Source organism: Lissotriton helveticus, chromosome 2_2 (genome assembly GCF_964261635.1).
Source record: "Lissotriton helveticus chromosome 2_2, aLisHel1.1, whole genome shotgun sequence".
NCBI lineage: Eukaryota > Metazoa > Chordata > Amphibia > Caudata > Salamandridae > Lissotriton > Lissotriton helveticus.
This window is the reverse complement of record NC_136060.1, coordinates 16,299,361-16,319,372: the sequence shown is the minus strand read 5'-3', so window position 1 is coordinate 16,319,372 and position 20,012 is coordinate 16,299,361. Positions and strand designations below refer to the sequence as shown.

At 42.0% G+C, this 20,012-nt stretch overlaps 1 protein-coding gene and 1 long non-coding RNA gene across 3 annotated transcripts in view; one reads left to right on the top strand and one right to left on the bottom strand.

The window, feature by feature from the left end:
* Nucleotides 1-20,012, bottom strand: part of TENM3 (teneurin transmembrane protein 3) — a 1,441,545-nt gene that overhangs the window by 222,603 nt on the left and 1,198,930 nt on the right. For both annotated transcript variants that reach the window (XM_078677989.1, XM_078677990.1), the window contains exon 8: nucleotides 3,207-3,445. In XM_078677989.1, coding sequence (XP_078534115.1) covers nucleotides 3,207-3,445 — 239 coding nt within the window. The remainder of the gene's footprint in view (nucleotides 1-3,206; nucleotides 3,446-20,012) is intronic.
* LOC144821234 (uncharacterized) overlaps nucleotides 1-20,012 on the top strand; it is a 381,583-nt gene that overhangs the window by 26,695 nt on the left and 334,876 nt on the right. The window contains exon 2 of the long non-coding RNA XR_013608310.1: nucleotides 10,789-10,882. This is a non-coding gene — a long non-coding RNA (uncharacterized LOC144821234). The remainder of the gene's footprint in view (nucleotides 1-10,788; nucleotides 10,883-20,012) is intronic.

Below are 20,012 nucleotides of genomic sequence, written 5' to 3'. Positions count from 1 at the left end.
CATACATAGATTGAAAGAGGCAGAGAGTATAGCAACCAATAAAAGGCCAAAGATTGTGTAACTACTATACTACAAAGGACAGGATGCTGGTTCTGTTGCCACTCTTGCCCACAGGCCAGGCATATGGTACTGAAGCATTAGACCACAGTCTTACAAATATGTTTTGTGTACATAGTTCAAAGGGTTGCTTCTCCAGCACATTCACAGGTTAAGAGGCTGGTTATGAAGCATATATAGGGGTTGGTTCTCCAGCCTATGTCCACAGGTGAAGTGGTTGTTTTTGTAACCCTTGTAAAATATCCACAGGGGAGTTTCTTCTAAACATGGCGAGTGTAGAGGGTGGGTTGTGCGGCTCATGCCCACAAGTCAGGAGGGTTGGCTCTAATGCGCGTGCACAGACCAGGGTTCTGGCTTAGCAACATTTGCACTACATACGTCAATTAGGGCTTCGTCCTAAGTCAAGGGATGGCTCTGAAGAGGAGGACCAAGGTTCAAATGCTTGTTTCTGGAGCATGTGCACATACATAAAGTCAGGGAGTTGGTTGAGCAATAGATGTAATATGTGCAGCTCATGCACAGGTTAGGGGCTGGTTCTTCAGCACACACAGATCAGAGGGTTTTTCTGAAGCTCCTGTCTATGAGGGTTGAGGTAGTGTTCTACAGCCAAGAGCCAGGTTAGCAGTTCTTGGAGTGATTTTGCGTCATATGTATGCTGGCAGAATTGGAAGATACTTTTGATATTGGCACTAGTGCTGAAATGAGCAAATGCAATATTTTGCACCCCCTTAGCATGAGCGCCTATGTAGAGTGGAGCACAAATTGTATGCACACAGAGTTTGAACTTCTGCTTCGCATCATACCTGCGAGTGCAAAAAAGGGAAAAGCATGTACCCTAAATGAGTGTAAATGTCGTCTGCACTGGTTTGTCCAATATTCGCATATAGGAACATTGAGTGCAAAAACATGAAGATGTTCCAGCTCACATTTAAAATGTGCTGGTGAGTTTTTGTATGTGTCTAAATGATCCCATTAAATCTTAAATCTTGAGGATTATCAGTAATTATACTGCTGTGCATGCAAAACCCCATAGACTCGATGCTGAAAGTACACTACTAAATAAATCTAACTTGGGCTTGTTTAAGCAGCAGAAGTTTACAATTACTATTATTGTCTGCTTGCCTTACATTGTGAGGTTTTTAAGAGTAATAACCTAAAATATGCTAATGAATGAACAAATTATGTTTATTTACATAATCAATGATGTTTAAGTAGATAGCCTAAGGCTTATTCTTTTTCTAATATATTATAGAAGAATAAGGGGTAAGTTTATGGCAAAAGGACATCACATATAAGATGCATCATTCTATGCCATGAACGATCATGCACAGATCTGCAACAATCATGGTGCATTAGTTAACATTAGGCTACTGGCTGGCCAGTAGCAGAAATCCTTGTTGGTACATTTTAGATGTAGCTTTCGTATCTCTTTAGCAGCATTCATTGGAAATCTTTTGGGGATATAAATGAAGGGAGATGGGTCTGGAATGTAAAATCACGAGCTTTGTGATTGCAGTGGAATCCAAGCGCGATGGATGAAGGGTGGAGTTTAGTTATTGGCCAATTAGAACATGCAATTTTCTTGAATCATTTGTGTTTGATTTTAAAGAGGCTTTAGTTCTTACAGTGACGTATTGCTGTCACTAAAAGAGATACACCCACATCATTAGGGAGAGGATGTGGCCTTACGGCTAGAGCAGTTAACCTTGGTGCCTGAGAACCAGGTTTGAGTCTCAGCAGGGACTCTTAACATCCTGTGATTCTGGGCAAATCACTGAAACTCCCTGTGCCTAACAAAACAAAACAAAAAATGAATGTGTCTGCTGTAACGAAACTGGTGCTCATGTATAGCACTCCGATACCTTTGGGTCAAGTTTGTGCTATATAAAACTCAGGGGGAAAAAAAGTGTCTTAAAAGATTGACCACTTGAGGTATCAGGTTACCATAAGGAAAGAAATGGTCATGTCACAGGAATATAAGTGGAACTACAGTTTGGCAGCCACAATGGGATACATTAGAATGATGTAAATGAAAATATAGTGAGATAATAACGTCCCAAGCTTGGCATTTTATGAAAATAACAGCCAGGATATACATTGCAAATTTGACCCAGAGACGAATAGCTGACTGCCACTGAGCAATTTCCCCTAGATATTTAGAGATATGTATGTTTGTTGTTTCCTCACATAGACTGGACAGAAAATATATTATGTAGGTTATTGATGCTACAAAGTATAATGGGACTTTTTTTTTTACTGTTTTGGGGAATGATAAATAAAACTACCATGAAGGTGTAGGAAATAAAATTCAACATTCCCATCCCCCATACCATAACAAATATTAATTCAAACCAGTGCTCATGACCTGGGGGTTGGAGGACATATACAACACCTATACTCAGGATGTCTGTGATTTAAGAAAATTAAATGATGGGAGCAGATTAACCCCTCCACTGCGCCGAACGTTCCGCGCTGGTGCGGAATGTTCTACTGCGCGGGCGGGGCCGGAACGTTCAGCGGACGTGCGCAGCACTACCGAGGTAGTGCACGCGACGTCCGCTGAACGTTCCCCGCACGGAAGGGGTTAATAAAGTATTTATACATTTCAAAAAATATAAAATGCAAAATAGAAACAATTTTAAAAGCTCTATAAATATGGAGGAGGGGTAAAAATTAAGTTGGTGTTCTTAGCTACATTTGTGGGTGCAGCCCAATCTTCCAGTAGAGTTTCAGCGGGAGCCCACAGAAGTCAAATGGTTAAGAACCGCTGAGTTTTACCTTTCGTGGCTTCTTGGGTTGGAGGGTCGCTAGCGGATGTTCATCACCATAGTGATTTTGCAGAATTTTTTTTGCAAATATATAGAACTACTTGTCTACTCTAACACTATCCCTGTCTCTGAAGGTGGGGTTGGTTAGTCCAGTGAATGCAGGAGAGACGAGAAAACAAAAGGAGAGGACATGTATATATGGTGGCCAGCGCTTGTGTTGTGTTGCTATAAGATGCATGAATACGTCCTTTGGTCAGGCACATGATCCCGACTGTTGGCCTCTCTGCAAGCATTCACTACATATAGCCAAGTGGTGTTTCCACCATCTGGCTTCAGAGCTTCACAAAACAGTTGACTGATGAGTGAGGTGCCATTTCTTACCTATGAAGTATGAGAGAAGAATAGCCAGCAGCACCGAGACCCCTACTGCACAGAGTGCTGTACATTTCCAGCTACAGTACTTCGAAGACTTCTTGAATTTAAAAGCACTTCTTGATAAGGTGTTTCTAGGTAATGGTCGCGTGGGTGGGGAATAGACAGAGCCAGATGCCATTGTATATCCTGGTGTTGCCGTGCTGAACAATGGTGTTGTACCTGTTCCTGTCTTGAAAAGGAAATGCCTGTGGAGAGAAAACAGAGTATATCAGCTTCAGTAATAGTGTTAATCACAGTAATCTATGGCAGATAACTGGTTTCGACTTTAGTTACAGCATTTGTCTTGAGGTGACTAACATTTGTATGACAGCCCTAGATCTGGGATTGAAGTCAGTGTCTTACTGTGGATATTTTACTTGACAGTAAGACTGGTTAATGGAAGAATATTGTCAAACTATCAGTGGAGGATGGGTATGCGGTCTGCTGCTTCGAAAGTCTGACAGGTACAAAGCTAATGGATAGTGCACCACAAAGTCGTGAAAACATTATGTCTCCACAAAACTGTCACAATTTGTTTGCGGTTTCCAAAACTGGTTTCAATTGAAAATTGACTTTTTAAAGCATTTGCTAATACATGTTGTAAAAAAAAATAATATTTTCTATACTCCGCAAACATCAAATGAACAAAATTAATTTGATTTATTTTGAAAAAGATAATGTCTCAATTAACACATTCATTACGTTGCTGTGAGTGAGGTTTCCTTGTTCAGATCATTACAATGAAAGTTCAGACCGACAAGTGTTTCTTGTGGGTGTAAGTCGCGCAGAACCTACTGTAAGAAAAATCGAGCGCCTCGGAAGTTGTTTTTGAAAAAAATTATTTCACTTAGAGAAATTGCCAGGAAATGTATTTTTACTAAAGACTCCACACATTGAGTTTCCTGCTTTGAACTATTGTCCATGTTATTCCCCTCTGGCCTTACTCTTGGATTCTGCAGTCCTTTGAGTTCCCATCATTTTTATGCTGATAAAATATCATTTCTAATGCTGTTTAATAGGTTTAAACACTTCTTGAGCCTCTAACCAATCAATGGTTGCTAGGCAGCTGTGAAGTGCTAATTGGGGGAGTTAGGATAAATACCTTGACATGGCAGGCCGGGTTTACGCAGTTCCTTCGGGTATGCTTTTCATCATTCAGACTGCAACAACTGTGCTGCTTAACGTGTCGTGCTATAGCGCATGAGATGGCAAATCAAATACTTTATTGAATGATGACAACACGTTCAGTTTTGCAATAAGTTAGCACGTGCTAGCATCAAAGGATATACATACTGCGATCAGCTACAGCAAAGAGCCTGCTTTTAGAAAGTGCACGGACTCTGCTTTTAAGGAGCCCACCACTGCATTGCACCACGCATGAAACGTTACATCCTGGTTTAAGCTAGAGGTGTGCCCCCCTTAGCCATTCGGCTGTGGGAGCAGTGCAGCGAGGGAGTGTGTTGCTAGCCAAAGAAGGGACAGCTAGTAAAATGTACAACAGAGACTATGCACAGATGTCCTATTTCATCGCTGGCATACAAAGTACTCTATTATCGAGAAAAACAAAGTTACAACTTTGCTTCCCAAATTAATGTAGGGAGTGACAGGGTCGGATTGGTAATGCGGGCACTCGGGAAATGGCCGAAGGGCCGGTAGCCGAGTTTCAGCTGTGGGATGCTTTTTTGGGCAGCTTGGGGGCTGTCTGTGCTCTTAAGATGCAGCCAGCACCCCAGTGAGAGCCCGAGTGGCCTTACGAGAGGCAGATGGGCGGAGGTATCACCCCCTTTCTCTCTCTGGACCGGCCCATTAATGTATGCTGATTAAGCGGGGGCAGGGGGCGTGAGCAGAAGTGGTCTCACTTGCCTTCATGTGTGGCACTAATCTGTGCATTTTTTAAAAATCTAAGTGAAGTTGATAAAACATGCACCCCACCCCCTTTCTTTACATAAAACTTTGCTGAAGTAGTGTTTTGTGGAAAGGCATTACGCAAAGTGGGCCACTTTTTTTGGGGGTGTGCCCGGGACGGTTTTTATCCCAATCCAACCCTGGGGAGTGACACATCATGGACCCTAAAGCAAGTACACGAAATGGGACCTTAACGTGCGCCTCTCTTATACTAGTAAAAACCGTAATTGGTGGGCAATTCTATTTTATAGGAATGTATGGCTACCAAATAAGGGCCTCCCAGAGCTAACCAGATTAAGTAAAATATGCTATTTCCAGGAAGTTAGGAAATAAATGATTTTAACACCCTTCTGAATTTTGCTTCATACTCTGTTTTCCTTAACTACTCAGGTAGAGCCCTCCACAGCTTGGGGACCAGGAACACAAATGAGGGCACCCCCACTCCTGGATTTCCTGATCCTGGGAACTTCGAGCAATTGTTGGCTGGTGGAACGAAACGATCTAGTAGGGTGGTAAGGGGTGACAAATTTCTGAGTCAGTCTGGGACCCTTTTGGTACATCGCTCAATAACCCATGCACAGTACCTTAAAATTGATTCTTTTAGTCACTGGTAACCAGTGCAGGTTGGCCAGCGCTGCAGTTATAGAATGGCATCTATGCATTTTCAGCAACATACGAGCTGGAGCATTTTGAATAACTTGCAGTCTTTTTATAACTGACTTTGGGCTAGCCAGATACAGGGAGTTACCTATTCTAGTCGAGATGAGACTAATCCTTGCACCAGGATCCTTCTCGAGGATTCTGGTAGCGAGCCCAGTATCTTTCTCAAAGGCCTTAACAGGCCAAAGCAATTCAATACCATTTTTTTGCTTGATTTGACATTGACAGCTTGTTATCAAGCAATACCCCCAGACTCTTGACCTCAGATTTAGGATAGGTTGATTGCCAAGAACGTCAAGCCAATGTAAATCTAGCCACCTCCCTGGTTTGGGTCCCACCACCATCACCTCCGTTTTATCCTCATTTCGTTTCAAATTGCTTGCTGATATCCAATCTACCACTTCCTTACGGCAGTGTTAACATGGTTAGATGTCTTATCAGTTTGACTGGAGAGGGAGATGATGATCTGGGTGTCATCAGCATATGATATTGAAGAGAAACCATAATCTTGGATAATTTCAGCTATGGTCTCTTCCGATCCATGAGACAAGGTGCCACTGCACATTCTGCATTAATCGCAGATCTGCAACTGACTGTGGCTGGGTTTGTGTCTGCAGGCACCTAACACCTGCTGCTACCGCATTGGGCATCATTTTGACTTAGCTGATTATTTATCAAAATGTGAGCTGCCAGATTCTTTTGTTTGCCTTTCATGCAACAACACTTCTGGCAAATAGTTGTAAAATACATTTTCATACATGCCCAATAAAGAATTGTGCACTTCAATTGAAATTCAACAAAGGTTTTTATAAAGATAGACTTTCAGGCTACACTCCTATATAGACCAGCACCATCAATGTTTTAATGTTTAGATTGATATCTTTGGCACTCCCCAAAAATGTATGTGAGGTGTTCACTGAAAGCGGGGGTGTTACACATTTCTAACATGGCCGACATGTGACTACATATAGTGCATATCTTAAACCATTACATGCACCACTTGCCTTGCACCATGACAGTCGATTTTCTTCACTGGATTAGCATGATCATGAAAGTGGTTCTAAGCCCATGTAAGGAAATTGTCTTGCAATATATGATCATAAAGAGTCAAAGCATCAATAATGATATTTGCAAAGTCTAAATACTTTCATTGTAGTATGATTAGTGGTGACTAGGAAGTTAGCTGCCCTTCTTTCCCCCTCAAAACATTGTAGGAGCATTAACATGGTTATGATTTGGTGTTGCATTTAGAAGACTTTATATGATAGTTAAACATTAGTGAAAAAGATGACGCAGGGATATGACCTGCAATAGAAAAATCCAGCTGGAATGACGTACTAAGCTAATAAGAGATACACAAATGAAAAAAATAAAGCTGTCGAGGCAACCATATTAACCACAGCATTGTAAATTGGTTTCTTGCAGATAGATTTGCACTCATTATCTTTTTTAAAAATGGAATGCATGTGGGTGTGCACCTTCCTTGTTATCGGCGGGATGATATAAAACCAGTTGCAAAAGAAACAGTGCTTAGTCACCTCTTTTCCGCTACACCAGGTACAAAATAAAGAACAATGAAAATCATACTTCTTGAAATAATTAATCTGCAGTGCTGAGACAGCAGCAATCAGCGACATATTTTTTATGCCTCCTATCGACCTGGGAATAAGTATATACATTTGTTTTGCTGATAACTCATAGGTCACAGGCTCGTAGAAAATGTACAAACACCTGAATGACTCACATACTGGATAATTAATGCCAGACCACTGTGTACCTGCTGCCCCTGCTCTTAACCCGTTGTCTGCTGCCGTCGGCCAACGGTCGTACCGAGCACTACCTCGGTAGTGCTGCGCACGTCCGTTGGCCAACGCGGCCCCACCCGTTTCTTCGAACGTTCAGCACTGGCGCAGAACGCTCGAAAGCAACCAATGGGTTATGGTGGGTTTGCACGTTTTAACGCGCACTTGGACATCATCTCCGTTTTGGATTTGGGACTTATTTTCAATCGAGAATAGAATAAGTAGCAGGAAAGTCATTGGCCAAGAAGTGATTTGAAAGCGTGGCCATGTCTGAAGAGAAAACAATACTAAAGTGCTGGAGAAATGCAACCAATTGTCTCGTTGCACTCTTGGACTTAAGCCGTCAACACATTGCTGCGGTTCAACCACTAAAGCACAGCGCATCAAGCTAAGTTCAAGAACTAATGCAGGAAGCAGACATGATGCACAATAGTGCCATGTGTTAATAGCTGCACTTTTTGGTCCTGCAGGCGTATTGGTACTATGCCTTTAAATAACAAAGAGCACCTTAAATGTGCCATATTGATGTAAAAACACAAGTAACAATATGGAAAAAACGTACTGTCTCATTTCGACTATCATGGTAGTAACACCCACAAAACCTTCGAGTTATACACCGTTATGAAGGTTATCAGGTCTTTATGTGCTTTACTATCACTTGAGGTACTAAAGGGTCAATAGTGTTTCTTATAATTGGTTTTGAGCATCGAATTACTTCTGCACACACTATAGTTAACTGCATCCCTTACATAATTGGTTAATAGTGAAAACCAGGCTCAAGAACCATTTGTGGCAGATTTTATACTTTCTGCTGAATAGAGAATAAGGCGTTTTGAGAGGAAAAGTTAAAGAGACCCATGGCTGGATAGGGGGATTTAAAATGAAAACAAAGTAAATAGGTATGGTCTTGTCAAATTAGCACAAAGTGACTTTTGTGTTTATTTTTAATGCAAGCATATGCCACAAAATACTGCCTAAACATGGCGGCCATATGCTTAAAAACTTAACCATTGGACAAAGTTTTAAATGAACAGTATGAGTGTATTATATATATATATATATATATATATATATATATATATATATATATATATATATATATATATATATATATATATATATATATATATATATATATACATATACACACACACACACACACACATACATGCACAGACTTATTACAGTGTCTAGAAACAGTATCTTAGTGGTTCTGGATCAACCAAACTTAGTTGAAAAAGCATTTTTGGATTGTTAATGGCTTTGGTGCTATCTGACCACTCTAAACAACATTTTAGCACCTGGAGGAAAATTTGCTGTCCGTTACAACACAAACCTCTGACTGGATTTTCATTGAGGTTGTCATGAAAGTAGTTCACTCTGAAAGCGTACATCTATTCAGTAGTTTTTATGCATTTAAAAACGGTCAGGCAGGTAATGAAGTTACATGTAGACCTCATTCAGCTGCTGAAAGTCGTGAACTATAAACCAGCTAGTTCACATTTACATTTTTCAGAAGATGATAGCATAATAGAAGCCAATAATCAACCTGTTTGCAGATTTGCAGACTCAACACAATTCATGAATTCTGCGCCATAGTAAAAAAAACAAAAATGACAGAGATAAAGGGAGGCATGATAACGGTTCTAGGCACCAGAAATGAAATGAAATGAAATTTGTTCTTGTAAAGCGCACTTATACCCCAACTGGGGTGTCCTGGCGCTGTAACGCATACCGCTGTGGAACCCTTCCTGGCTTTTCCCTGTGAAATGTCCACTCCAGGGCACCCCCAAGGCAAAGCCAGGCATCCCAGCGCTGTTGGGGCCCTTGTGGAGATTAAGCAAGCTATTGCCCAGAGTTGCAGAGTGGGACCCATGATTAGAATAGGCACCGAAGCGAGAATTATCAGGTCAGAGGAAATTGCGCACAAGACCTGCCGAGGCGGGAATTGAACCTTGGTCCCGGGCCAGACCTCTGCATCAGGGTGCGCCGCTCTAACCATTGAGCCATATATCTATGGTAGATATAAAAACAGAGGTGTGGAAAAATAGTTACAATGCAATTAATGTAGAGTAAATTTAAGAAGTTTTGGAAATTGACTTACACACAGCTACCTTTTGTAACTGCCACCATTTTACTAAATGTGTGAGTATTAGAGAATTCTTGATTTCTTAATTTAAAAGTATTTTAAAATTAGACAAAAAAAAAAAAAAATACCATAGTTAGATGCCGGTACGTTGCACAAGAGGTTGGAGGCAAGGTCTGGCCACAGACTAGGCCCTGTGGCATAACAGGGAAACACCGGTACTCACAAGTCAGACCCTGAAACAACATCTGCTACCTAAGGCCCCACATAGCAGGGGATAAACTCATGGGTCATTAGGAAAGGGGCAAGTTCCAGGCACTGCATCCAAACACCACTGTGCAGAGTGGAAGATTATGCAGCAGGGACAGGATGCAGTGATCGATGGCCCCGCCTCTAACCTCTAATATTCCTTTAATAAAGCATCAACATTTACTGAAAACGCACAATTAAAAGTGTCATGGTTTAGGTAGTGCAAACATTAAAACATCCACATGGGGCACGAGTTAAAACAGAGTAAAAGTGACAATGATTGAACATCAAAACCTGAAATGTACTAATTTGGTCTGCTACACAAACCATAATTCGGATCGCCACCTTGAAAACTATACCTCGCCCCAAATATGAACTGCTCATAACCTCACATATGAAGTGACATATGCCATTGCAAAGATATTGATGCATCATTAGTGATATGACATATCACCTTGCCATTTATAGGATATGTGTTGCTATCTGAAGATCCAGTGATGTTCATTTCATCTATTTATTGGTATAATTATTTTGAGTTCACATACAGGCAATTTAGGGGTTTTCAGTGAATATTACTGCACACACACATATATATCTCCATACACATACACACACACTGTATATTATTAGTATACATTTGAGTACATCAGGCTGCTAAGACACCCCACTCTGTCTCTAGGTCAGACCTAAATAGAGCTCAGTAGGGAGTAATTAATCAATTACCCACAGCAACGATTAGGGGATGAGCAATTCATGAGTGCACAATGAAAGTATCAGTGATGCAATTTTTATAATGGAAATATACAATTATCTCTATGACAAGAAATAATGATGTTCACAATTGCAGGAGACATTAGACGGAAAAACACAGTTGGCTTCAGATTGAAGACTGGCTAAAAGAGAAATACAGAGAGGCAGAGTGAATAATGTGAACAACAATGGTAAGTAAACATTTTTCCTACACCTATGCTGATGGAAAAAGCAGGACTGTAATAGTTTTGACCCTCTCCAAACTGTACCCCGATTCTAATTGCCAGACTACATGTAAAAGTGGTATCCTGACATTTTATCCTGGCCCCTGTACCCCAATAACCTAGTTTGTGCACAGAGTCCTAGGCGTGTCCCTAGTAATTTACAGTCCACAACCACTGCTGTGACCTAGAGGAGTGCACACATCCTCACAGTGCGCATAGGCCTATTGTCCATACCTGGGATGAGGCATATAAGTAGGTATCAGCAGTGGATTGAGATTTTGTGAATCAGTAGTTTAGCCAGACTTTTTCCCTTGATGTTTGTGTCAAGTGTGTGAATGTGCAGTGAGAGTGTACTACATGTATAATGGTAAAATTAAGTCTGAGATATGAGTCCATTACTCCGAACTGTGAGATCTATTTTGGATAGTTTCTGCTTTAGCATGGCACAAAATGGAGGATGTTAACATTTCTTCAGACAGTGGAAATGCACTGACTTCATTCCTGTGACTGGATAGTAGAAATCCAGACACTGGAGTGAGAGAGTATGGAGACATGGTTCTCTTTCAAAACAAAATGGGGAACTTGTTATCAAAAGGCTGATGATTTTTTATGAACACAGCAATTTTGCAGATGGTACAGTGAGATTGTAGTCTGTTGTTTTATGTGAGGAAGTTTCTAGGCAGAGCCTGTGCTTTTGTCTGGCACGTATTTCTGCTTCAGTAATGTAGATGGCAGGCAGGTGAGGAGACCTCACATTTCATTCAGCCCTTGTTCTGGATACTACTGCTTGTAGCTAGTACCAATGCTACCTGCTGTGAGATCCATCACTCTGCACAAAAGCTGTATCCGTGGAGCAGCCTGACAATGACATTTGAAAAAGAAACAACACAAATTGCCCAGATTCTTTATTTCCTGCATAGTTACTTAAAACCATTGCAATATGGTTACATAAAATACAAAAATAAATTCACAAATTCATCAGTGTGTGTATTTAATTAAAACAAAATTTAAAACCCAGTGTCGGGGACATCTTTATCAGTATAAAACCCGAGACAATTGTAGGCGTAATAATGGACTTTGAGTTATGAATTGCAGAATTGCGGATACGTGTTATTTTAGTCCAGCCATGGGTTTCTTTGCAGGTCGTCATGATTGTTTTGGTCCAGTTATCTCCGCTTGTTGTAAAGGTTAACCCTTTACTTCTGGCAGTATGTTCTTATTGTGGTCTGGTTTAGGAACATATGCTTTTTAGCATCGTACAGCCCAGGCCTTGTTCAGTTTCCCCTAACTTGGACATTTTTTGTCCAGCCAGCATAAGGAATTTGACCAATCTACAATTTAGTTGTATATTTTCCGGATTAAAGCATGCTAACGCCGCTTGTCTCCTGGTAAGAATGCCTTTCTGTCTGAAGGGTTCTTTGAGAAGCTGATTCCGTGCTTGCCGCAGGTCCTTGCATAAGCAGATTAAGTGTAATATGTCGCCTTGTTTGGTGTTGCACAACCTGCACAACTCTTGTGTTAGCGACATTTGCCATGGTGGAAGATGCTGAGCGCATGGAAGGATTCCCATCCTGTGCCTTAGAAAGTTCATTTTTATGGACTTCAAGTAGCCCTGGTTGAAATACAATTGTGGCGCCAATGTTTTATAGGAGTTAAGGGTCATCCAGGCGTGCGATCTGTTTGAGAAGGTTGCTTTCTCTTCCACCAAAGAGATTTGTTTTAAGTTTTTCCAGACCAGTTTTTTGAAATTGGGATAGCCAATTTGTGCATTCAGGAGTTTTGTAAGTTGGGTAGATTCTAGGGCTAGCTGTAGGTAGCTTCTGGCTTGGGAGTGCTCCCTGTGCTGTATGTCCTGCCACAGCAGATAGTTTAGCGTATTTGTAGTGGCACTTCTGATCCTGTGCAAGCAGATGATATACGCACCATGCCTAGCTAGATCTTGTCGTAGGAGACCAAACTCCAGCCTTATTTAAGCAGGCGATGTGTACGATGGAAGGCTGAACAAGATTCTGTAGGCCTTGAGCTGTGTGCTTTCCAGCTCCTTTGCATCTCTTCCCGGTATTGCCTCACTGCCATAGGTAAATGAGGGGAGTAGTTTGGCCCGGACTACTTTCGAAAGCGGAGTCAGGGTGGGCCCTGTCAGTTTACTTGCAAGATTTTTCATTGTTAAGGCAATCAGCAAACCTTTCCTTCTAGCTTCCTCTTTCTGACGCTTAAACGTCCCATCCTTGTCGAATGTCACTCCAAGGTACTTGTATTCTTGAACTGGGACAAGTTTTGTACCGCCAAGGAACCAGCTTTTTTGGAGGTTCTTTTTATAGTTTATTGACATTGTCCTTGTCTTGCTCAAGTTTATTTTTAGGTTGTTTTCTGAGGCGTAGTTCTGCATTTCCGTTGTTGAGGGCACCTTTGCGGAGATGTGTGTGCCGCCACCTAATTTTACCTGCACCCAGGTATCCGTGTGCAGAATTTTTAGCATGTTTAAAGTGTGCGGAGGTATGCCCCATTGTGCCAGTTTCCCCCACAATCTACCCCTGTATACGTTATCGAAGGCAGCGCTGAAGTCAATATAACAACACAAACAGGTTCTAAAGCATTAGTGGAAACACATTCCATGTGCATAGAAGCGGAATAAAAATTACCCAACTTTGTTCCAGTTCCAATTCTTTCATGACCAACGAAGAGAGTGCTCCATAGAGTACTCGAACAGCTGCTGTCTGACCAGACCCCGAGTAGCATCCCCTGAAGTCTGAACAACTTGCTGGAGTAACCTATTGTCTGCCTAGTGCCCAGAAGACTGCCTCCCTTTTCAGAGAGGGAACAAGAATTTCTGCCTCCGCAAGAAAGACTTTTTAGGAGAAGAAGTCAGTTGTGTTTTTGGCAAGCAGAACACCCAGAAGATTCGGACTACCCTTGAGAGCAAAACCAGAACCGACCCATGTTGTGAGGGTCTTTCAGTCTAACATAGCTTCCCCCCCACTGGAAAACATACAGAAATTAAGTCTGAGAAGTATCTGTATGCTGTCTGGCACACCTGCAACACCCAAAGACCTGGTGTTGCTGTGGTTTGACTTCAAACCAATCTAGTGGAAGAGCTGCTGCTACCAAAGCAGAAACATTACCCCAGTCCAGAGACCACAACCTGGCAGACCAGCACCCTGCGTGATATCAGCACAGAGGCCACAGCTGTCTACAAAAAGCACTTCTAAGATCACAACCTAGAGGCTGCATCTGCCAGGACCGGGGCCCACTGAGCATGCCTGCTGTGCTGCTCACCACCACCGCCAAATTTTAGAGTGAAGCCTCTGGCAAAATCACAGCTGAAAGCGCCAGCACCACATGACCAAAGCATTATGAACAGGTAAAAAGACTCCACATGCAATAGACTGAGCCAGATGGATAGACCACGTTCATCAACAGGAACATTGAAGGTTTCTCCCATTTTTGTAATGTCTGTTAAATGCCACTATGAAATGCTCCACATAAGTAGAGACATAGTGACCTGTACCTGTTACTAACAAATGCCTATGTCTACATTTAAGTGGAAATTCCAAGGACTCTAGAGAAGGTCGAAGAAAGGGGAGAAGGCACTATAGAGAGTGCAAAAAATGCTTTGTGGAATTGTGGTTGGAATCACAACGCCACATCTGATACCCATCTAACTGTATAATACTACATTATGCTGTGTTATTAAAGTACCTTATTTTACTAAGAAAAGCACCAGGCAAGATAAGGCAATATAGTTTTGATTGGTTGTGAGAGCTCCCCACTCTACCTCCTTGACAAGCCTCTGACTGTTCGCTCTCACTACCCTGAAAGTCAAGCATGGAAAGGGAATACTTGACAAAATTACTATAGCCATAGTAGCACAGACCCCAGGACACCAGTGTCAACATGCCATCAAGCACCATGGTTGGAGCCCACCAGCCCGTGGTAGTACTGTGGCCCCTCAAAAGGGGTCTGACAATCAGCAATGCAAACTTGAAAGTGTAATCATTCTTATATTTTGAAGTAATAGAAGTTGGGTTGTAGATTGACTGCGGTATGAGCACTAGTCAAGCAACAACCACAATCCTAGTCAGGATAAGAAGGCAAACCATAAATTAACCTGTGCTCACCCTCTAGTATCTTGGCACACAGCAGCCACACTTAACTTAGAGGCAGGGCCACTGGACTTATGCAGCAGGAAGGAGCCACATTATGTGGCACGGTTGAGCAAATTATGTGGCAAGAAATAGCAAAATATGCAGCGTAATGCGGCACATTTTTAATAGCATTACCTCATTATTTTGTACTTTTTACACTTGTTAACACTGTCTGGGCAAAGGGTGCACCTCATTCGAACCAGTTTAATACTCAAATATAGCAATAAGCAACAGAAAGCTGACCAATCAACCTTTGCAAATGGCCTTCCACTGCACGGCAACACGTGCTGCTACGTTTTTAGTAACCTTAGAACCATTTGAGCTAGAAACATAATACATTTTGTTATACTTTGAGGGTTATGCAGCAGATGATGGATTATGTGGCAAGTGTGGCAAATCTATAATTATGTGAAAATCGCCACACAATCAAACAATTCCAGTGGCCCTGCCTAGTAGAGGCAATGTGTAAAGTATTTGTGCAACACTTCAAAAATTACAAAAGTGAAAACACCACAGAAAATGATTCCACAACGCGTTAGAAAAATAGAGCATAATTTAATAAATAAAACAAGACGAAGGCAGCTAAAATCCAATTAGTATAACTTAAGGTAGAATTTCTAAAGCATAAACTATAAAATAGTGCTTAGAAGCAATAAGCACTTACTTGGGACATCTGGTCGCACAGACAGGGACAAACTCATAAGTTCAGACCGACCACGATAGAGGGGGGGTCAGATACAGGGACCCAGTGAGGCCCACTTAACAAAAGTGCCTCGATCCTGGCTGAGTCGGCGTTGAAGATGCGAAGTGCTGGCGAAGCAATGTGCCGGTGTTGATCCATGCAGTGGCAGCGATGCACTGGCTCTGATCCGCGCAGAAGCAGTGATGCATCTGCTCCAATGAGCAAATAGCTTTGATGCAGGTATTTGCCATGATCGTCGAGGATGGTGTAGGCAGGGTTGAGAAGGCCTTGCACCAGGCAGAGCGTCACACAGTGGTGGTTCCAAAGGGAATGCTTTGGGCCCAGCCAAGCATAAGAGGTGATGCACTGGTTCTGGGCCAGGCAACAAGAGTGATACACTGGTTATGAATCATATAGCAGGGGTGGTGCACTGGTTCTGATCACACAGCATGGGTGATGCACCGGTTTGCCACAGGATGCATGGATTTTGCTAGAGAAAGCATCATACACCTTCTTCCAAGGGTCCAGGACTGGAGTGGCATATTTTGGCATGGTAAAGTCCAGCTGCAGAAGCAGGTATGTCCCTGAGACTTCAGATTAGGAGGCCAGCTGGTAAGCCCGTGAAGTCACTCTGGATTCAAGTGATGCATGTCCAGTCTTTCTCACCCAGGCAGTGGTAGAGCAGGCAGCAGGGCAGCATAGCAAGGCAGGTGTCCAGCAAAGCAGCAATCCAGCAGAATGGCAGTCCTTCAGCAGCACAGCAGTCCTTCTTCCTGGCAGAATCTTCACAGGTCCTGAAGTGTACGGATGTGGTGGGGTCTGAGGTCTAGTACTTCTGCCCAGTTGTGCCTTTGAAGTGTGGGTGACTTCAAAGAGATACCTTTGATGTGCACAGAGTTCCTCCTTTCCGGTCCTGGATCCAGACTCACTACAGGGGGGTATGCAGCAATTTGTGTGGGGACAGGACACACCCTACTCCGGTGTAAGTGAGGTTGGTTCCAGCTCCTCCCACTCATCCTGCCAGGATGGCCCATCAAGTCACACCTAAGCTCCCATTGTGTGTGGCTTCCGAGAGTGAATACACAGAGCTCAGATGTCACCCTCCACAGATGTGCATCAGAGACAGGCAGCCGACATTATGTTGCTAAAGTAAGGAAATACCACCTTCTAAAAGTGAAATTTTCAGAATTGCAAATTAAAATCCGACTTCACCATAAGTTGTTATTTTAAATTGTGAGTCCAGAGACACCAAGCTTGAAAAGTCTCTCTCTTCACGATTAGGATTTACACTTAAAAATGTAATAAGTAAATCCCAATGCGCCAGGAAGCCGCTTTGGTCGCAGTGCGCTTCATTAAGAACTTTCTTCATTTCATTTCATTTCATTTCATCCTATGAGGGAGATATGCTTGCAGTAGTGAAAACCGAATTTGAGAGTTTTTCACTACCAGGCCATGTAAAACGCAAAAGTACATGTACTACATTTTAAATACAGTGCATCCTGTCCTATGAGTTGATAAGGGCCTACATTAGGGGTGACTTACATGTAAACAAAGGGAAGGGTTGGGCCTGGTAAGAGGTTTACTTAGTCAGGTCGAAATGGCAGTATAACTGCACACACATGCTCTGCAACGGCAGGCCTGAGCCAAGGTTAGAAGTCAACTATTAACATGTAACTACAGGCCCTGGGAACATATAGTGCACTTTACTAGGGACTTATAGGTTCAATTAGAAATTTGCCAATTAGGAATGAGCCAATCTTAAGGGGGAGAGCACAAGCACTTTGACAATTAAAGTGCACAGAGTCCTAGAGTCGCCTAAAACAAAGTCACAAAAGTGGAGGAGGATGGCAAAGAATTGGGGGGTGGGGGGGAGAGTAACCTAAAGCTGTCAGGTCTAACATGAAGCATATGTGTGCATAGGGCAATGTCCTGACCGGGTCTTCTTGTCCCTTATAGCACAGTCCATGTCATGCATTTGCTTCACTGTTTTAAATTTATTGTCTGTAAAGTTACCAGATTTCACTGTTTCATTATGTTTTCCATATTTGAATATACAGCAAGAATCTCACTTTATGAAGGTCAACTTCTATTTACTTTGGAATCTGAGCTATAATGTACAATGGAATATGTTTTTACAAAATGTATCAATATTTCATGATCTTGTTGAAAATGTATTAGTACACGGCTAACAGTACTAGTACACTTATGCACCCCTACTTTGACCACAAACACGCTTAAGAAACAGAGTGGAATTTACCAGCTGAAGGTCAATGGAAGTGTATCCTCCACCCTGATAGGATATGAACTTGTGACTGCTCGACCGTAAAAATGGAGGAACATTCACAATTAGTCTGTCCTTGCAATTTCCATTTGAGATTATTGTGGGAAAAAAGTGTACTTAAGAGACATGACATAGCAGGCGATGGATCTTGTTTGTCTCTATGCAACAGCACCAGAAGTATTCTGGAGCAAGATTCTAAAAACGGAGCGATTTTTTAAAACCTAGGTGCAATATTTTGTACAACTTTCACTGCAACACCTTTGCCTAATAAAACAATTACTTATGATTCACATTGTATGTCCCTTAGGTTACAATTCATAACATTTTTCATAAAGAACACAATTATGTATATGGCAACAAACAAAAAGCTGAATGTGTATTCGCTACAGTAAATGTCTTGTGATACCCCAGATTTTAGAAAAAAATGATGTCCACTTTTTCTCTTTAGTGTGGCAGATAACCTACTGTTCCTCTCATTATATCTCACAATATTATTTTCTTAATAAAGAAAGGTTGCCAGAAGGCACTAGTCTTATGGTGGAAATGAAGATGCCATCCAGTTAAAGTGGCGGTACACCACGAATAACACAGGCAGATGCCAGATATTCAGAATGTGGTGGCAATATTGTTTCAATGCCTGCTCTGTGACATTCATCGGAGTTCCTTATCCAATGGAAGTCTTAGGCTTGACACACAAAATGAACAGTTGCGGCATGCCTGTGTTTATAGATACCTTAATCAGAGGTGACCTGCAGGGCATTTGGACTTAACCAATGTGCAACTATTGTGCAACTATGTGCAAAACATCTTCATGATACACACGTGTTTCCATATCAGATGACTGAATCTGTTAAATGATTGAACTCTTTTTCTCAATGGCATTAGCACGCATACATACCATTGATGCAAACATCTCAATTAAGTGAGCCGATGGGTACAAAGTTTGAGTACCAATTTTGATAATGCTGCAAAAGGAATTGATCACTTGCAACTGGCATTTAACTACACAGTCTGAAAATAAATTGATTTTTTTGCTGTGTATCAGCACGGTTCGGTCATTACTAAGACCGCTAGTGCCCTCAGCAGTCTGGGAGGTGTCCGAATGTATGGTCCCTGAAAACCTCACTCAATGCATCTGTGGTAGTCAGGTATCATTTGGTCTGGTTGGTCTCCAGTGATGCTTCTATGGGTTTACTGGGGGGGACCACTCTGCTGTCTTATTGTATCTTAGAATGTATTGGATCACTGGTGTGTTTTTTTTAATCTAGGTGTGGTAACCAAAGTACTTGGCCATTTGTCTCCTTCTTCTAATGGATTTGCTGTTCATTGCATGGTTTGTTGTTTCTTTAGTTTGTGTTAAGATACATCCTCTAGCCACCTGTATTACTTTAGTGCTGTGTTTCACTACAAGCATAGCTTAATTTAGTGAAATGTTTGGGAAGTGAAATTTAGCAGACAGCAGAGTAGACATATTCAAGTCTTTGAAGACACAAAATTTCACATCCATGTTGAGTCTCTATCGAGGGAGACTGAAAAATCAGCTACCGCAGCCCGCTATTGCGCATATGCCATTTTCCAGGCGACCGCTTGCAAAAGACTGGCTTCGGACTAAGGCTACCAATCCTCGTACAGCAGCTAGAAATCCGGTTCTTAGCCACACAGATAAATGCAGGATTCGTGGCGCCTCCCAATCCTAGAGAAATAGCTCTTGATACAGAGGTTAATGAGACAGGCCCCATTCTGACAGTCATTCGGTAAGACTCTGGGGCCCAGGAGGCTTAGACCGTGGGTGTTAGTGGAAGACGGATGGGGTGGCGATAATATAAATAAAATCAATACAGGTCGCAGTGTCCTTTGCGATGAGGGTGTGATTCATACGCTGTGCGATTTCTATGAGACGCAGCATTATTTACAATGTTTCTTTGTTTAGAATGTTTCCAGGGCTCTTCATTTAGAGACATTACGGTTAGCTGATATTAATTTAGGTAA